The sequence below is a fragment of the Bacillus rossius genome, chromosome 16, assembly GCF_032445375.1.
Source record: "Bacillus rossius redtenbacheri isolate Brsri chromosome 16, Brsri_v3, whole genome shotgun sequence".
In the NCBI taxonomy this organism is placed as follows: domain Eukaryota; kingdom Metazoa; phylum Arthropoda; class Insecta; order Phasmatodea; family Bacillidae; genus Bacillus; species Bacillus rossius.
The window spans coordinates 9,532,376-9,552,259 of NC_086343.1; the positions used below are offsets into that span (position 1 = coordinate 9,532,376).

At 41.5% G+C, this 19,884-nt stretch overlaps 1 protein-coding gene across 2 annotated transcripts in view; it reads right to left on the reverse strand.

The window, feature by feature from the left end:
• The window catches only part of LOC134540128 (repulsive guidance molecule B-like), a 131,297-nt gene that overhangs the window by 22,156 nt on the left and 89,257 nt on the right, over nucleotides 1-19,884 (reverse strand). For both annotated transcript variants that reach the window (XM_063382652.1, XM_063382654.1), the window contains exons 3-4: nucleotides 11,602-11,844; nucleotides 7,708-8,003 (exon numbers count right to left, since the gene is read on the reverse strand). In XM_063382652.1, the coding sequence (XP_063238722.1) occupies nucleotides 7,708-8,003; nucleotides 11,602-11,844 (539 nt within the window). The remainder of the gene's footprint in view (nucleotides 1-7,707; nucleotides 8,004-11,601; nucleotides 11,845-19,884) is intronic.

Below are 19,884 nucleotides of genomic sequence, written 5' to 3' on the forward strand. Positions count from 1 at the left end.
ACCTACAAATTGTTTACTATTTTAACATAACACCTGCATTCCGCCAGGTGATCATATTTAAATTTGTCTCTGAGAAATGAAAATCTATACGCAAACATTAAAATATCTGCTTCCGTGCAGCTTTTTAACACGAGTACGCAAACATGTTACTACTTAGAAGATACGTCAATAAAAATATTGTTTGATAGTGAGGACTTTGATAATTTTCTGGCCCTGAACGGTGTAGTATTAAGTAATCAAATTAAATCAACTAAATATATTTTTTTTAATTATCATTACTATAACCATCGCTTCCGCAACGATGAGACGATTCTTTTGATATATGATAACACATATCACAGACTATACGTATAAACATCATATATATGATTATGTCTTTAAGAAAAAATGGTGGTCTTGAACAAAATGACTGTGGATGTTTTTAAATTGTTGTTCTATAAGGCTCATAACAACACTGTTGGGAAATATAACACACCCCTACATACATTGCATGTCTTTAAGAATAAATGGTGGTCACAACAACATAATGACTGTGGATTTTGTAATTTGTTTACCAAAATGTGAAATTATGGTCTATTAGGGTCATAAAAACACTGGTAGGAAATATAAACTCTACCTTACATACACTAACATACTTTAGAAACCTACACCCGATGACGACATCCATCGGATGGAATCAAGATGGCGGTCTCCACTAAACAAGATGGCTGCCTCAAGCAGACTATAATGCATGGGTAGGAGTGGGAAGCTTTCATGATGATGGCATAGAAACGAAAAGTGCAACGCACAGGAGTGAGGAGCTCGATGACGAGTCAAGTTTTTAAATTAAAATTGTATTAATATTTTTATATAAATTTTTTAAATTTTTTCCACATATTCTAGTTTATATTTGAGGATTTTCAAGATGGTGGATGTGATGTCATAATTAGGTGGAATGTTCTAGAAAACAAAATGGCAAATCAAAGATGACCGCCGGGGTCAAATGTCAAATCCAAGATGGCCGCAGTAAGTGACGTAATACAAGATGGTCGCCGGAAGTGACGTAATGCAAGATGGTCGCCAGAAGTGACATAATCCAAGATGGCTGTCGGAAGTGGTCATCCAAGATGGCCTCCGAAAGTGACGTATTCCAAGATGGCCGCCGCGGATCCCCGGATCCCCCGCCACCAGCCACTGCCCCAGAACATACTATAATTACCTACTTGAACTGAATAATTTATTATTATTATTATAGCAATGCAGTTAATAGTATTCGTTTAATATCATACAGGTTTTCTCTTTATTGAAAATAATTTGCTTTCCTTAGCAATAAATTCAATTTTTTTTTTGCCCAGGCTTGACTTGACTCAATTCTTAACCTATAAATAATTTTTTATTGTTACTAAACTATTTTTTGGGATATTTTGGCGTGTTAAACAATATTTATGTATAATTATTTTATAATAACTTATAAAAGTAAAATAAAATGTATTTCATAGCCAATAAAATGTAAATACACATTAACACACACATTCAAGGTTTGATAAACTCCTTGTATCTTGAAATATAAATTGTCCTCTTCAGTGGACGAACCGACTGAAAGGGTTGATGAACATTCTTTAGCTGATGAACACCTACGACGTGCTAGTAAAAATAATAAAGTATTGCTTGAAATAAATTCAGAAATTTAAAAATAAATAATTATTTACGAACGAAGCGTTTATCTGCCATTCTTTTTTAAGTTAATAATGTTTTTAAACCTAACCAATTAGTTTATTTTCTAAAAATGTTCCGATAGACTGGACTCACTATAACTACGCTTCCTTCCTCTGGGATAGGAAGCCGGTACCTTATGAAATCCCGCCTATGGTCCTTGGGAGAGTGGAAGGAGGGGGGGGGGGGACATCATCTACCATTTTTCAACCACACGAGGACAACATCCGGCCGTGAGATTCGGCTTGAATAAAACATAAAATGCAGCAACACCTGCGAGGTGACACTTTTTAACGACTCCTTTTTTTTTTTTTTCATTATTTTTTTTTCCTTTCCCCATTCAAAACTACGTTCGCCGCGAGCTTTCTAGAGACACGCCTCCAAGACGTTATACGAGAATCACGTGTGTCTCGTGGCTTTGAAGGATCCTCTAATCTGGGGCCGCACAAATTTATGTAACTATTGCTAGTGACAAACGGGGATACAAATAAATCAAATCAACATGCAGTTGAGGATTTTAGAATAATACTAACAACATCAATTTCCTGGTAGAAAATTATACACCTAAACCAAATCTAGTGTTAAAAAATAAGTTTAGTCTTGACTGAAATAATTTTACTTGTTAACTGTTGATGCTACTGACTTGAAAAATTCAAGCAAGTTTGATGTTACCTCTGGATTGATTTCATGCGATAGAACTAACTGTTCCGAAGATATAACAAAATTTAATAGCCAAATAATATTTTTTTTTCCGTGAAGAACCTGCAGTCAAAGATTGTCAGAGATTTTCTGGCTCTCTCTGTATTAGTGTTAATGCTTGTTATCTACCACAAAAATTAATCAGGTGTATAAAGGGGGGAGCATTATAAATTGACACTAAAAAGACCAAACGAGGTACTAATTGGTCTGCTAGATATTACAAAATTCGTAATTAGCTCTCACCATGTTAAGGTTCACCAGCCATGTTCTCATGGACGTTGAACCCATAGCCCTCACTGGAATTGAATTTTTTTTTTTAAAGTCCTGCACTATGCATGCATGAACCCATAGCCCTCACTGGAATTTTTTTTTAAGTCCTGCACTTTGCATGCAATCGTAACTGCGAAACGGGACTGATATGTGTAATAATAATAACAGCAGTACCAAAAACTATGCTTTAAGGAAAACTTTTTGAATAATATAAAAAACTATGCTTTAAGGAAAACTTTTTGAATTAAATAAAGTTTTCTGCTTATTGCATTCATATAGTGATATGACTTATCCGCCTGCGCATAAATCTTTGGGTCGCAGATGTTGCTGGTCCCCCTGAGAATCTTACATATTTTCACTATTGCTTGTACTTTTCAGTGCCATTAATTTTAATGAAGTTGCTATCGGACAGCGATTTTATCAGAGTTTTTTTTTCTCTTCTCTTCTTCTTCTTCTCTAAACAGCGAGTACGCAATTCAAAACCCGGGTATGCTGGTAATCTTGGCCTCCGAGGTCAGGCACATTCGTCTCAACACGGCGAAGGTCTGCTCCATCCAGGGGTCAGGTTACACGCCCATTTCTCACAGCTGACATCCGGCTCAAGACCTTCTTACCGGAAAGGGAAAGGGGGGGGGGGGGATACCTTGAGATTTTTTTTTTTTTTATTTCTTTCTCCGGGGAGAGAGTGGAGATCGTGAAAGTCCTCGCCCAATAGTCGACCTTCGACGGTCAGTAGTTGCCGTGCGTTTCGCGTCCAAAATAAGTTCACCTCGAAATTTTCTATCGATTTCGTGACACAGTAGATTTTTTTTTTTTGCCCAGTTAGGCATTTGCCGCGTTCTTTTATTCTTCTTCTAATCTCCGATCTGTATTACGAAATATTTCCAAAATGGGACCCTAGAAGAAAGAAGTATCGTTTTTATGTGCTACACAGCTGTGAAAATAATTGTTACATAATCACATGAGAAACAAAGTAATTTGGCAGACAAAAATTTTGATAAGTATTTTCGCGGATACTTTTTTTTTACAACTACAAATAACTGGAAACAGGTTTCCTTTTAAATTAGATTTTGAAACCAGTTGTGTATATCGTCTGTGTTTCGTGATTGGTAGAGTTTCTTTCAGGAAAACGTCCACCCACACGAATCACAGCAACTGTATGCGAAAGCAAAAGCATCCTGATTGGCCCTGCATATTGCAGCCAAATATTTAAGCCTATTGAGAGTCCATATTTTTTTTCTGCCCCTGTAGATAAATTGCAAAATATTAACTGACGCAAAAAAAAAAAAGTAAAATGATAATGTAGATAAAGCGCAACATCCGTACGAATTGGAATAAAACTTGGGTGACGACGTTAAAATGTGTTTTCTATTCTTAAATCCAATTTTGGGAATGTTCACAGTATGTAAACATGCACTATTTTAATATTCTCCAGAAATAACGGTTTGAAACCAAAATGGCGTGTTACAGTTGCCACCTTCCCACCCCACCCCCTTCTCTTTTCTTCATTTTAAGCCCATTCCACGATGACCGCGGAAGCTTAGACGGATCTCAAGGAACGGAGTATCCATGGTGGGAAGCCTAAGATGCTCATAAAGTTCTGCCATTCCAGATTACACCCGAACAATTCACCTTCGGCCAACCTCGGGTTTATTTATATATATTTATATTTCTGTTTATTTTAATGTAGCTATACTAAACTAACTAACCGTTCATAGTGTTTTAAAGTGATTTAATGTAGCTAACCTAGCCGACCACTTTTAATATTTGAATTCATTTTCCTGCGCGAAAATAAAACAAATCCTGAAGTTGGACAAAGGTGAATTGTTCGGATGTGATCGGGAATGGCAGAACTTTATGTGCATCTTAGGTCTCCCATCCGTGCATGACGGAGACGGAACCGTGCTGGTTAGCTCAGCAACGGACAGGTCCTCCCGTGTACGTATAAAGTTCCGCGCGACCCATAGGAGAGCATTGTATTCGGCCGAGGTGAGGGCCGTGATATGATTCACGTTCAAAAATACGTTTAAAAATTGGTTCGGAATGCAAGAACATCTAATGTTCTTTCATTACTCCGCGATTTACTTTTATTCTTTACGCCAATAATTACGACACTGTTTATGTTCTCGTATCGCGATTTTTCCTTCTTTTTTTTCAGCTACGTTGATTATCTTGTAACTGTGTAAATTCCGTCTCGTCGTTTGCCATTTGTTGAAGTGAAACTTCTAATGCGACTTCCAACAAGGTTGCGTTAAACGTTTGACGCTACCATGGAGAAAGCACTGTTGCGTTAAACGTTCAACGCTCCTGGGGAGGGGGAATAGAAAGAGACAGCGAGAGTGAATGCGTGGCACTCGAACGCATGCGCGTAGTGTACCTGTTACAGGCCAGCGCGAGCGTTAGCAACGAGTAGCGTCCAATATTCCAACGCAAGAGGGAGAGAGAAAGAAAGATACACAAAGGTAGAAAGTAGGAGAGAGAGAAAGAGAGTGAGTCGGTAGATCCCAAGCACATGCGCGTGGTATTCGTGCTATGCAGCGAAGTAAACAGTGAAGTTTCACTTCTTCCGCGCGGAGGGACTCCACGCACTATTTTTTTTATTAAATTGTTACACTTGCGTGCGCTGTGGAAGCGGCAGACGGATGGTGGAACGCAGCGTCGTCGAGACGAACTAAAGGCCCGGAGGCAAATAATTTTGTCGGATCATTACTTAAGGTACTTTTAATTTTCATACCCCGCAATTAAAATAAAAAAATTGTGCGCTGACTCCACGCGCGACGGAAGTGAAACTTATTGCTTATCATATTAGGTTGTATCAAAAAAAATTTCAGACCAAATTTTTTGATAATATTTATAAAATGTACAAATAATTTAATAGTGCACCTACTACGCAAATTATGAACCCCAGTTTCTTCCACCCGTTTCAGTTATGGCTTGTCATATCAAAAAAATTATTTAAACAACCGTTTTGGTTATTAATCCTACGAATTATAATACCTTCAAACCAAAGGGATATTTGTCAAATTATGGGAGTTACAGCGATTATTCTTTTTTTTTTAAATATACCTTCCCCATTTCTACCCTTTTGAGCGGATGTTGCCCATTAACGAACTCGACTGAGATTTTCCATTACTATTATTTTAAATAGCAGTTTGAAAGTAATTTGTGCAAAATTATGGCAGTTATTCTTGAAGATGATTTTGGGGTCTATGAAACATGAAAAGAAAAATTATATAACAAATTTCCCGGAAGTCGCACCATGGTTACAGCGACAATAGGTAGTCTTTCTTAGAATTCCACCTCGAACAATCTAAGTACTCAACCGGGAGCGTTCGCAGAAATTCACATTTTGGCAGATGGAAAAGGAGGGGAAGGGGGTTGGCAGAAACACATTGCTCGCTGTTTGCTTTCAAATTCTTTCATTGGCAGAAACACATTGCTCGCTGTTTGCTTTCAAATTCTTTCATTTTGATGGGGGGGGGGGGTGTGTGTGTGTGTGTGTGTGTGTGTGTGTGTGTGTGTGTGTGTGTGTGTGTGTGTGTGTGTGTGTGTGTGTGTGTGTGTGTGTGTGTGTGTGTGTGTGTGTGTGTGTGTGTGTGTGTGTGTGTGTGTGTGTGTGTGTGTGTGTGTGTGTGTGTGTGTGTGTGTGTGTGTGTGTGTGTGTGTGTGTGTGTGTGTGTGTGTGTGTGTGTGTGTGTGTGTGTGTGTGTGTGTGTGTGTGTGTGTGTGTGTGTGTGTGTGTGTGTGTGTGTGTGTGTGTGTGTGTGTGTGTGTGTGTGTGTGTGTGTGTGTGTGTGTGTGTGTGTGTGTGTGTGTGTGTGTGTGTGTGTGTGTGTGTGTGTGTGTGTGTGTGTGTGTGTGTGTGTGTGTGTGTGTGTGTGTGTGTGTGTGTGTGTGTGTGTGTGTGTGTGTGTGTGTGTGTGTGTGTGTGTGTGTGTGTGTGTGTGTGTGTGTGTGTGTGTGTGTGTGTGTGTGTGTGTGTGTGTGTGTGTGTGTGTGTGTGTGTGTGTGTGTGTGTGTGTGTGTGTGTGTGTGTGTGTGTGTGTGTGTGTGTGTGTGTGTGTGTGTGTGTGTGTGTGTGTGTGTGTGTGTGTGTGTGTGTATATATATATATATATATCGACGGCCCTGGTGAAACGTAAATCTACCACGGTTCTGTGATCCATCTCCATGTCTAAGTCTCCGCATCACACAGAAAATGATTTTTTCCCCCGTACTTTTACAGAAGATTCCTTTAAAATAGTTGCCAAAAAAATAAAGTATGTAAATACTACAAGAGAGATATCGTAACTTTGTAAAAAACACACGGGTATAGTTATATTCTGCATGTACATGAAATACTTTTTTTTCGAGATAATATACTGAGTATTTCTTACGAAATTGGCCCAAAATTTTTATATTTTAATCGGTGCATCATTCAAACATATTGTTTAAACCATAATTCGAGGGCATCATACCAGAAGGGCGTATCAACACATTTTTTTTTTGCAATATCGAGATAAATGTAATATAACCCAATTAAGGTTCATAAAAAAACTTATTCAGAGCTTCTGAAAAAAAAACATAACCATGAAACGAATGATAATTTACCATGTTATGTAGACAATGGAAAGGGAAAAAAAAAACAGCCAAACTTTAAATGACTCCCCCTGTAAACTTGCATTTTCGTGGATACGCCCTTTTGGCAGGAGCGTAGCCAGGGGGGGATGTTTTAGGGGTTCAAACACCCCCCCCCCCCCCCCCCCCCCGTTAGCATCAAATCTTTAATAATTTTCTTATTCATCACTCAAACAAATTTCATATTAAAATTAATAAAAATTTTACCATCACAATATTTAAATTTAAGTACCCAAAACTGCTAAAATAGCACTATTTTACACCTTAAAAGCCTTTTCCCACCCCCCGCTTTTACACAGGGGGGGGGGGGGGGCATGCTTCTTAACACACCCCATACACAAATCCTGGCTACGCCACTGCCTTTTGGTATGATGCCCTAGATATAAAACATGAGCACGAGGGTATCAAAAGGCGCAACGAGGCACGCACCTTGGTGGTGGCGGTGGCCGGAGAGCCCTCCACGACGGGCTCGTTGGTCACCTGCACCGCCAGGTAGGGGTTGTCGACCAGCGGCCACGCGCCGCGCACGCGGCACGTCTGGTACTCGTTGTGGAACGTCTTGAGGTGCGGGTCGCCGAACAGGCCGCAGTGCCGGAACCTGCGCCGGCCGCGCCACGCGCAGTGCGGCGGCGGCGTCGGCGGCGGCGGCGGCATAGCGGCGCTGGTCGAGGCCTCCGGCGTCCACGCCGCCTCCTCCTCGTCCTCCTCGCCCGAAGCCGTCGTGGCTGCGCAAACAACACACACGCACCGCGTCACGAGCACGCGTTCCCCTCTTGGTCGTGGCGTCGCGGCTAGAGTTAGGGATCGTCCATTTAATCACGTGAGGCTCGAAAAGGGGGGGGAGGGGGGTCGGGAATAATCACAAAATATCACAAGGGTGGGGAGGGGGGTCGGGAATAATCACAAAATATCACAAGGGGGTGGGGGGGGGGGGTGTAGAGAGATATCAAGTGTATTAATTTTTTTCGCGCGATTTCTACTTATAAGCCTTTACTTTATTATTTTTATGCCAGTGAGAATAAACCTGCAACCTTAATGTTTGTCTGGAAATTTTTATCACTGTGCTTAAAATTCCAGAATTAAATTAGATTATACCTTTACATTTAAAGATAATATTCTGAAATTTTTAAAAATATTTTGTACCAAAAAAATACCTGTGATTTATGAAGGTGGGGGGGGGGGGGGAAATGTAAGTCTAAAACCTCACCACAAATCACTAGGGGGGAGGGGGGGTTAAAAATTTGCTAAAAAAAACCATCACGTGATTAATGGACAAACCCTTACCAGACACTGATAATAAAAAAAAGGAGGACATTCATCTCGCAAAAGGAGGACATTTCACTAAAAAGGAGGACAATATATATATTTTTTTAAAAAAGCCATGAATTAATTACAATGGAGTACGATATGTTACAATGTTTTGGCATTTAATACAGTTTCAGTATAAAGAATCAAACAAACTACGCATATACAGCATATTAAAAAAAACGTGCTTCTGCATGTGCTGCTACCTGTCAAGCTGTCATAGAACTACTTACTAGTGGGGTGACTCTGCGGACAGCGCGCGCTTTACTTAGTGTAACTGCAGGAATTATCTCACTTTATAAAAAAGCCGGACATTTTGGAGCATTAAGGAAAATCCGGCCGGACGCAAAAAAATACATAAAAATGAGGACATGTCCTCCTTTTGCCGGACGTCTGGTAACCCTACTCGCAGCTCCAGACGTGTCGCCGCTACCTGGAGGTCGCAGCTGCACGCGCGGCCAGACTGTGTCACCGCGACCTGGAGGAGGTCGCAGCTACACAGGCGGCCAGACGTGTCGCCGCGACCTGGAGGTGGTCGCAGCTGCACGCGCGGCCAGACGTGTCGCCGCGACCTGGGGGTGGTCGCAGCTGCGCGCGCGGCCAGACTGTGTCGCCGTGACCTGGAGGAGGTCGCAGCTGCACGCGCTGCCAGACGTGTCATCGCGACCTGGAGGAGGTCGCAGCTACACGCGCGGCCAGACTGTGTCACCGCGACCTGGAGGAGGTCGCAGCTACACGCGCGGACAGACGTGTCGCCGCGACCTGGAAGAGGTCGCAGCTACACGCGCGGCCAGACTGTGTCACCGCGACTTGGAGGAGGTCGCAGCTACACGCGCGGACAGACGTGTCGCCGCGACTTGGTCGCCTAGTGTGCGGGAGCTCTTAAAGCCAACATTTTATGGCGTTACAGAAATGCAAATTTCGTCTTGGTTTTAGGCGGGGTACACAGAGAAAAAGGTTTGTTTGAATCAAACAAATATTTGTTTATATGTGACGAAACAAATATTCACTTGGTGGAACAAAATATTTTTTTTTTTTTAGTTTAACCAAACTCGGTAAGTAACAAAAATAATTTGTTTCACCTAACCAAATATACATTTGAGTTGACAAAATCATTTTGTTGGGTCGACAGAATTTTTCATACTACAAAATATTTGTTTGAATTAACAAAATATATTTATTTCGCCATATATAAACAAATATTTTGTTGAGGCAAACAAACTTTTCTCTCAGTGTACCCTTGCGGGTGCCCCTTCAAAAACAAAAAGCCAACATTTATTAGACATTTACAAAATCAAAGAACACTTTACACAGAACATGGGCAATAAGGCCCAAGAGGCGACATATGGGAAGATATGGTGTCCAGACCACCAGACCCCTCCGATGTCAAAGGTCCTTGTGGGTGTAGCTACTTGTTGGTCGGGAGTTCAAGCACTGAGTCAGGGTCAGTGGACGGGTGGCGGCGCTGTGCTGGTGATCATGTTTCAAATACACTTAAAATACGCAATACTCGGACACGAAATCCAACGTAGACTTGTTTAAAAATTGTTCCCAGCGTGATAAATATACGAAAATATTGTGCTTAGTAATGAAAAGTCTCCGTTAAAACCTTTGAAAAAACTTTCAGAAAATTGCTTAACCCCTGATTTTCGACGAGGAATTTTATTGAAATACTGCCCTTCTTGTTTAAATCCATTGTAATAGTTTATTTTGGTTCGCGCTATCACCCCCACCCTACCCAAATGGCCGTTACACCGAAAGCTGAGATGTTACACATATACGCCATGGGGGAGAAACTCTATTTGCCGAAAATGAGACCAAGGTTTTTGAAATAGTTGTGGGTCCGCCCGCTAGATAGCAGCTTTTACGACATATTGCTAGCATAGCTACACTGATTGTGAGAAGTAACGCATAAGCTATTATCAGGTGAACAAACCAGTGAAATTAATTCACATTATTTTGATAGCCCCACATATTTTGCGGTGTGGCATGTCAGACATTTTTACATCTCCTACTCATTTATATAGAGCATTAAGTTTTGGTTACTCTGGTCAATTATCACTGGCGAAGCGCGAGGCAATTAATCGCATTGCTCTCGAGTTATTTTCACTCCACGCCGCTAGATGTCATTACTCTCGCACACTTAAAACACATTGTAGAAAAAAAGTAGTTTACACTCTACGCCGCCAGGTTCGCTGATATCACATGCCCCGCGTTATTTTCTTGCGAGTTTCATATATCGTCCCTAACAAAATATTTGAATAGCAGTATTAAACTAACATTTTGTATCTGAACATCAACTTAAGAGTTTTTTTTTTTGCTAGTAGTTAACGGGCCCGTCAAAACAGATGTTGCGCAGCACATGGTTTCGGAATTGTGAATACAAATGGCGGTGAAGCAAAGATGGATACACAATAAACCGTTTTTTTTTAAACACCAGACCTTCATTTGTGTCTCTTTCTGCAGTTCGTGACACCGATAAAAGTACAGAACTGACACCAGAGCACGTACACGACAAGGAAGACGTATTGAAAGGGTAGGGAAAAAATAGTTCTAAAATTCCCCACAGATGGACCTAGTGGGGGTAAGCCTAAGATGTACATCAAGTTCTGTACCCTGCCCGAACACGCCCGAATATTCACCTTCGGCCAACCTCGGGTTTTATTTATATATATATTTATATTTCTGTGTTTATTTTAATGTAGCTATACTAACCTAACTAACCGTCCATGGTGTTTTAAAGTGTTTTAAAGTGTTTTAATGTAGCTAACCTAACCGACCACTTTAAAATATTTGGATTCATTTTTCCTGCGCAAAAATAAAACAAATCCCGAGGTTGGCCGAAGGTGGAATGTTCGGGCGTGTTGTGGGGCGGCAGGGACAGAACTCGATGGGACATCTTAGGCTTCTCGATATAAAAAGTACAGGACTGACACCGGAGCACGTACACGACAAGGAAGACGTATTGAAAGGGTCCACGGATGGACCTAGGTGCAGTGGGATATGTCGGGGACTCACAGCGCTGCGTGGCGGCGACCCGGAGCAGCGCCGCGCAGCCGTTCTGCGTGACCTTCTTGTCCAGCCAGCTGGAGGCGAAGTGGAAGCTGATGTCGCCGCGGCAGGCGCGCGCCGTCTCGCGCAGGCAGCGCAGATAGGCGTAGGCCAGGCGGCACGACTCGGGCGTGGCCTTGAAGTCCTGCAGCTTCTGGTGGTCTCCGTACTCGCTGGAGCACTGCTCCACGCGGCACGCCCCGCACCGACCTGCGCGACACCACACTGGGTCAGCGACCGCAACCATCGCACGTGAACTCAGTCATCACGAAAAAAAACTCATCAGATAACTGCATACCTGCCAACTTTCCAAACTCCTCACCAGTAAAACTTTACAATATAATAAATTTTAGCGTAAACTGAACGCGATAATTTTTCGCTCAATTGGTTGATGTACTTCAAGCATATTTCTCCTATTGAGTCCCATTTCCTTACACTGTAAATATTAAATATAAATATTAAAAACCAGATGTAAAGCAAGCAAAGTGATTAAATAGTAACACAATAATAGGTCTTAATTTCTCTGCAGTTGTATCTTAAATAGGTAAGTCCTATGTAAAAATTCTGGCTCTCTTCATTTCCTACATATTATTTACAACATAGTCACAAATGAAATTTTAAAAAAAAAATAGTTTAACTTATCAGTCCCATTATTAAATAAAATTGTAATTAATTTAACACATCTTAAGTATAAACACTGTTGTTAAGTGAAGCTGCAGTTGTTTTCTGTCAACTTTTAAACTGCTTGCGCTGGCTTTCACGTTTTCGATATGTTTTTCACGATTAACGTGGTTATAAACATCGTTTCTGCCGCCATGGGAAATGTTTATATCACATCTACAAACACCGCAAAACACGAACTTCTATCCTTTGTTCGATTTAAGATGCACGGAAATTCATCAGTATACTCTTTTCTGAAAGTCTGAAAATACTATTTCTTGCGTTTTCCACTCATGTTAAAAATTATTCAACGCACAACGCACGTAACATCAGAACATAACCTTAACATTCCACAACAAACTGGGAGGCAAAGACATAATGACAAAACGCAAAGATACACGTACCAAGACAAAGTGTTCAATTTATACATACTTCAGCGCCACCTACAAACACAATACGATTAGCAGCCATTTTTTTTATCGTTCGCTAGACGCATCTCTACTGCGTGATCCGTGGCCTTGTAAAAAACGTAAACAAAACAAAAATGTTGCTTTGCTCAAAAATAAATTTCAAAAAACGTAAAATGTGTGTCCTTTCCCGTAAGAACGTAAACATTGTGCCAAAACCGTAAATTTTACGGCTAAAACGTAAAAGAAGGCAGGTATGTAAAACTGGCCTTAAAACATTAAAACTACTGTTCACTTCACAATAACAACTCCAAGAAACACTGACCTTGCAATTCCTACAGAAAGCACACAATATTTTGCGACCGTCTCAGCAGTACGTATGTAATGCAGGGGCGCAAAAACAGGGGGGGAAGGGTATTTGCACCCCTTCTGAAACCTTGAAGTGGGGGCAAACGGGGGCAAAAAAAAAGTGCTGTGTAATCAATTTGTAGATAATAAAACTGCTTAAATAGCACCATTTTCCACCTTGAAAAACAAATTTTCCCAGGGGAGGACCCCCGGACCCCCCGCTTCAATAAAAAGGTATATTGCCCGCCCTTTGGAAATTTAGTTGTTACGCCCCTGATGTAATGAACGTTCCACTCGAGAATAGTATTGTCGAAAACCAGCCAGCACACTAACATTCCAGCCTTTTACTTTCACCATATCCCTTTCTTGGCCTGGGCCTGGTCAGCTACGCTGACTCCCCCACCCCCTTTAACTTGACCTTTTTTTTTTCCGCCGACGTTAATCCTGCCCCTCCGTCCACGCCGTCTTTTTTTTTTTGCCGTCGATTTGGATTCATTTACGAAGGACTTGAAATTGAACGCCATGCGTGCTTTAAGGGAATATCTGCAGCACTCCTAAACTCTAATCATCCACCAACTCTGGCCTCCAAGAAGCTGGATTACAAGAGTACGCCACGACTTCCAGCCAATTTTTGCCGTCTTTTTCCGTCAGGAGTGATGGGTGTGCCGAGCATACCCGAGGCTAGCCGAAGATGTGGCACAAGTGTCAGCGACTAGTCTGTACCTGCAGTCGCACAGCAGGCGGAGAGGACGGGACGGGCGGGTGAAAAGGGGAAGTCTCTCAACGTCCAACGCATTTCTCACTTGCAGCTTTGAATATATATACTGTATAGAAGTCGCCAGCCCAGGTTAAAATTTCTAATACGGTTTTGAGGTAGTTGGTTAATTCACCGCTGCAATCGCCACCATCTCTAGGGCATCGACTCGTGGTGGTCCCTAGCGGACAAGTGTCGAACTCTTCAAACACCCTTTCCCCCTCCCGTTGAACGACCTCGAGCTGAAGTGAATGATAGGTGGGGGGGTGCGTGAATGACAGCGGGCGACAGAGCTGCCCTCTAACGTGTAAATAACAACTAAGACGATACAGGGCGTTACGGCAGCGCACTGCAGCGGTGAAGTTCCCAAGCTGCTCATCATGCGCTTCTGAAAAACGTAGAGTAAATCCTATCCACTCGCGACTTCTATACAGTATATACATATATTCAAAGCTTGCAGGAAAAGAAAAATCCGAGTTACCACAGCAACGGTTAAGATTTTACATATATATATATATATATATATATATATATATATATATATATTTCACGTGCGTTAGAAGTTATATCTTACTTGACGTAATAAAAAATAATTAACTTTAATTTTGCATGCTAATGATTATTAGAAATAAAATAAAAAGACTGGGGTGACTGTTACAAATAATGTTATTAAAGTATAAACTCAATCAAATTATAAAATTGAAGTAAAATAATTCAGATGAATTTTAGTTAGATAATAGTGAAAATCAATAAATATGCTATTTTTTTGTTATTTTTATAATGTAACAATTTATGATTGACAATGTATGCATATTATACATACGGAAACAATCTCTGTTACATATATGAACTTGAAAAAATTTATAAACACAATTTATATCAGTACTCAGAATTCATAAATGTTTTTAATTATATGGACCAGTATTCAACATACTAAAGTACGTGGTTTAAAAGAACATATCTAATTTTAATCTGTATGTAGCTTTTTTTTGTTCATCCTTTTGAAAATTTCGTAGCATGGTGCGCGCGCCATAATTTTTGTCATTAACGCGCCTAAAGAAAAATCACAGCGAGAGTTTCCGGGAAGCTATAACTTCAAAATATAAATACATAAAAATAAGGTCAAAGTAATGCAAACAGCAAGAACTCTGGCAAAAAATATATTTTTTTAAAAGAATAAACAGGGAAGGTTTGGCAGCTGCATATGCGTGTGTGTGTTTGTGGATGAAATAAGGAGTGGGGGAGGGCTATTTCTCTATATGCGGCGGCGGCTTTGGCAGCAGAGGCGGACCAGAGGCTGTAATTCCTTCGTCGCGCGCAAACAGCTGGTGTCGCGCAGCAGAGAGCCAACTGAGGGAAGCCTAAGATGCACATTAAGTTCTGCCATTCCCGATTACACCCGAACAATTCACCTCCGGCCAACCTCGGGTTTATTTTTATATATTTACTAGATAATGACCGGCATGCGTTGCAATGCCTTAATTTTTTAATTTTTTAAACGTATACTAAGCATCTCTCTTTATCTCTCTAATTCTCTATCTCTCTATGTATATCTCTATAACTCTCTCTATCTTTCTATTTATATCTCTACCCCTCTATATATCTTTCCACATATATATATATATATATATTTCTAGCGGACCCGACAGACATTGCCCTGCCCAAATGTACTTTTTGTGAGATATGGATATGGCGGTAAGTATTTCTACGCTGGACATTTTGTATCTTCTCATTATACATACCCCTCCTCTTGGGCACGCCACTGCCGTTACCAAAAACCTTTCCCATGATTACGCAGAAGGCAACAACAATGCAAAAGCCCGTTGCCATGGAGGCTAATTATCAACAATGCTTAGTTTTTTTGCTTTTAAAGCGTGTTTTTTTTTAGTTTTTTCTTAACTCAGAATCGAGATAAAATATCCAATTGTGAATCTAAACCATCCTCGAATCCCCGTGAACTCACACAAAAAATTTCATCAAAATCTGTCCAGCCGTCTAGGAGGAGTTCAGTGACATACACTCGCACACAAGATATATATATATATATATATATATTTCTCTGTTTATTTTAATGTAGCTATACTAACCAAACTAACCGTCCACAGTGTTTTAAACTGTTTTAATGTAGCTGACTTAACCGACCACTTTTAATGTTTGAATTCATTTTTCCTGCGCAAAAATAAAACAAATCCCGAAGTTGGCCGAAGGTGAATTGTTCGGGTGTAATCGGGAATGGCAGAACTTTATGTGCATCTTAGGTCTCCCGCCAACTGAGGGCGCTGGCGGTCCCTCTGCTCCCTCCCTCCCTCCCTCCCTCCCTCCCTCCCTCAACAGCCCTCGGCCCTGTGTCTGACTTCAGTGAGGCGGGACGATAGGTGCTAAGCTCTCTGGTGTTTCTAGCGCGTTATAGCCTCTAAGCGCAAGGCTCTGAACTGGCCGCGCAGTCTTCTCGTCGTCACAGGACAACTGTGAAATTTGAGCGGCGACCGTAAACATTATATGGCGGGAGAAATTAAGATAAAGGTGTAATGCAAGTCCCTTTAAGTGCTTTCAAGAATCTGTACCCGGTTGTTTCACGCCTAAAAAAATCACTCTGAAAAAAAAAAAAAGAAGCATTTTAGCCATTTTAACTCTTCTAAAAATTAAAGTCTAAAAAATTAATCCGAAATCAAAAGTACTTTTTTTTCGGCCCTCGACGAACTCTTAAAATGCTTTTCGTAATCAGACCTTACTCGGATATCTTGAGTAGTTTTGAAATCGCGTTTGTTTTTCCTGAAGCTCTGCACATCCTTTAAAAAAAACACCTTTGCAGAACACCCCTCCCCCCCCCCCTTTTTTTTCTTCCGACTGCGACACTGCCAAGGCTTAGGCAGTGTTCCGAGCTGGTATGTTTCAACTCAAGTCGCATCCGCCATTCGACCGTTACTCTCTCGAAACAGCCCTCCGATGCGGTTCGTCGGTGTGTCACAAATTTTACTGCAAGATCCTGCGGAAGTATTGAAATTGGTTCATCGGGTATTTGATTGAACCTTGGAATATGAAGAAAATGACACCCCATTGCCTTCGTGACCTATCCTCAAAGTTTCCTTTATAGCGGTATCTTTCAAGACCTTCCTTATGAAATCTTTCGTAACCTGTCCTCAGGTTTCCTTACTTTTTTGGTTATCTTTCGTGACCTGTCCCCAAAATGCCTTAACTCCTGCTGTTCCCAGTTATTTGTAGTTGTAAAAAAAAAAGTATCCGCGAAAACACTTATCAAAATTTTTGTCTGCCAAAATACTTTTGTTTCCCATGTGATTATGTAACAATATTATTTTCACAGCTGTGTAGCACATAAAACGATACTTCTTTCTTCTAGGGGACCCGTTTTGGAAATTTTTCGTAATGCAGATCGGAGATTAGAAGAAGAATAAAAGAACGCGGCAAAAGCCTAACTGGGCCAAAAAAAAAAAAAAATATCTACTGTGTTAAGAAATTGATAGAAAATTTCGAGGTGAACTTATTTTGGACGCGAAACGCCCTGGGCATGCGCTGCGGTGGTCCCGTTGCTGCCTCAGGGGCTGACGTAACGCCACTTCCGGCCGGCCACGCCCCTTCCACCGCACGCGGTCAGGAAACACGCGGTGTTCGCTCGCTTCCGTCCCACGGCGCCGTCGTACCGCAGGCCAGGAACAACTCCCCTTCCTACACTTCCTAGAAAATATACCAATATCACTAACAAATAGAAAGAATTTGAAAGCACATTATCTTGTTTCCCCCCCCCCCCCTTTTTTTTTCCCACCGGCTTGAGGAAGAGAAATTCTGCTACTTTTCTGGCTGCAAGGGAGTAAGGGAGTGAGTGAGTGTGAGTGAGTGCGAGAGAGTGTGAGAGTGTGAGAGTGTAAGAGTGAGTGTGAGAGAGTGAGTGTGTGTTGGCGAGACGGAATGATGAGTACGACGCTCGCTGGTGCTTCTAGCGCGGTATCGCCTCTAAAACATATAGAAAGTAATGTAGGTGAAGATTTCGTATAAGTCTCTTAGGTGATTTCAAGATTTTTTTTTTTTTTTTTAGTTATTCTATGCCAAAAAAAATTACTCTGAAATCACGCCTTTTAGCCATATTAACTCGTCTAAAAAAATACAGTTTAAAAACTTAATCCGAAACTAAAACTACTTTATTACCCTCAGCTATTCATTAAATGCTTTTCGTAAACAGACTCCACATCGGATATCTTTGGGTTCGTTTTAAATCGCGTTGTTTTTTTTTTCTGAAGCTCTGTGCACGATATCATGTGCCCTGGTAGGCGGGGACTATATAAACGAGGCAACACGTCTGCACCCCAATTTAAAAAAAAAAAAAAAAAAAACGCCGTCCCTTTCCCCCCTTTTTCTATTAACTTCCGCGATCCCCTAGGGTCAACACACTCTTGAACTTCTAACCTGCTTCTTTTCTCGGTTTGTATCCTTCGCGGTTTTTCGGCCGTGTGTCCCCGGGCTGTCCAGGCCACACGTGGGAGAGGGGGGAAAGGGGGGGGAGAAGTGGGGGGGAACGCGCCAGACTGCCCGAGGGGGGGAAACCCGGCGGAAGACTATTTCGCGCGCGCGCGCAAGGAATCCCCAAGCGGTCTGGGAGACCGGCCAGTCCGTCGCAACAAGTCCCCGGGTTTGTGAGGAGGGGGGAGAAGGAGGGGGGAGAAGACGCGCTGTCTGCCGCCAGCCAAGAGCGACCGGTCTCCGCCGAGACCAGAATACCGACTCGATTCTCTTCTTCTCTCCACGTTCACTTCGGGAAGCCTTCATTTCACAGACGAGACAGCCAAGTTACCCCGAAGTTCATGCTCGCTTCCCCCCCCCCCCCCCCCCCCGGATCTATCTCATTGTATAAACCGGCGTGGCATTAAATTTTGCGGTCGATTAGGATAGGTTAGCTACGTTATAAATACTTTAAAACATTGTGGATGTTTGGTTACATTAGGTTAAGTATAGCTACATTAAAAAAATACTGTAATATCATTTCATGGGTTGCTTAGCAAATAACTTTTTTAATATGTAGCTATATCCAGGGCTAGGAAACCGTTTACACGATTTCACAGTATCTTTAATGTAGCTATCCTAACCAAATCAACCGTCCACACAATGTTTTAAAGTATTTATAATGTAGCTAACCTAACCTACAAAAAAAAAACGAAGATGAACGATCGGGAGTTTGGCTCTGTCGTCTGTGAAAAGAAGGCTTCCCGTTTACCGGGGCGGGGTTTTATAAACTGCGCGTGCGTGGAACGCAACGACGCCAAAAAACCCAACCGAAGCAAGGAAAATCATAGTCGTCTACTGGAGCACGGCAGCCGCAATACGTCACCAACCCCTATGCCTTTAAACTGTTAATCAGTAGAGAGAGAAAAAAAAAATTTCTTCACCGTCGCTTACTGGCATTGAAAGAACGTTATTTTATTTATTTCATTTTATTGTAATTTTCAACATGATTTTAGTACACATGTCTTAGTGATAATTTTTAAGTTTAGTAAAATTTTAAATTTTGTCATGTTGGTAAACAATTTGAAGCTTATTACTAGAAACTGTAAATTTTTTTATGTAGTTTTTAAAGATGTGTTATTAACATTCTAAGGTAATTTAGTTGCTACGTGAAATTAGGCAGGAAATAAACTTTGGTTAAAGCAGTTTAGGTTAGTAAGCTTGAGGGCTAGAGTTTTGAGGTTACGTTTGCAACTTTTTCGTGTAACATCTAGCTACGTTGTGTTCTTAATTCTTTTGTTATAGTTCTCCGTACTGCGAGCGTCGTACTTCAGCTAGGTGCCGCTAGAGGCGCGGTGAAGAAGGAGCGTGACGTCACAACGTGGTCAAATGGCTCGTGCTAGCGGGGGTTGGGTGTACTGCCAGTTACAGTCGCGTGGAAGAAGTTGCACGCACGAAAACAAATGCGCGGGCGCTGGTGTGACGGATTCGCAATGTGTTTTTTTCGACGTTAAATTTATGCCCTTTTTCCCCCTTTCTCAGGCACGCATTTTAGTTCATGTGTGTTGGGATGGCACGCAATTCGGACGGCGTCTTACTTTCGAAACAGTAACTAAAGCTGGACTCACA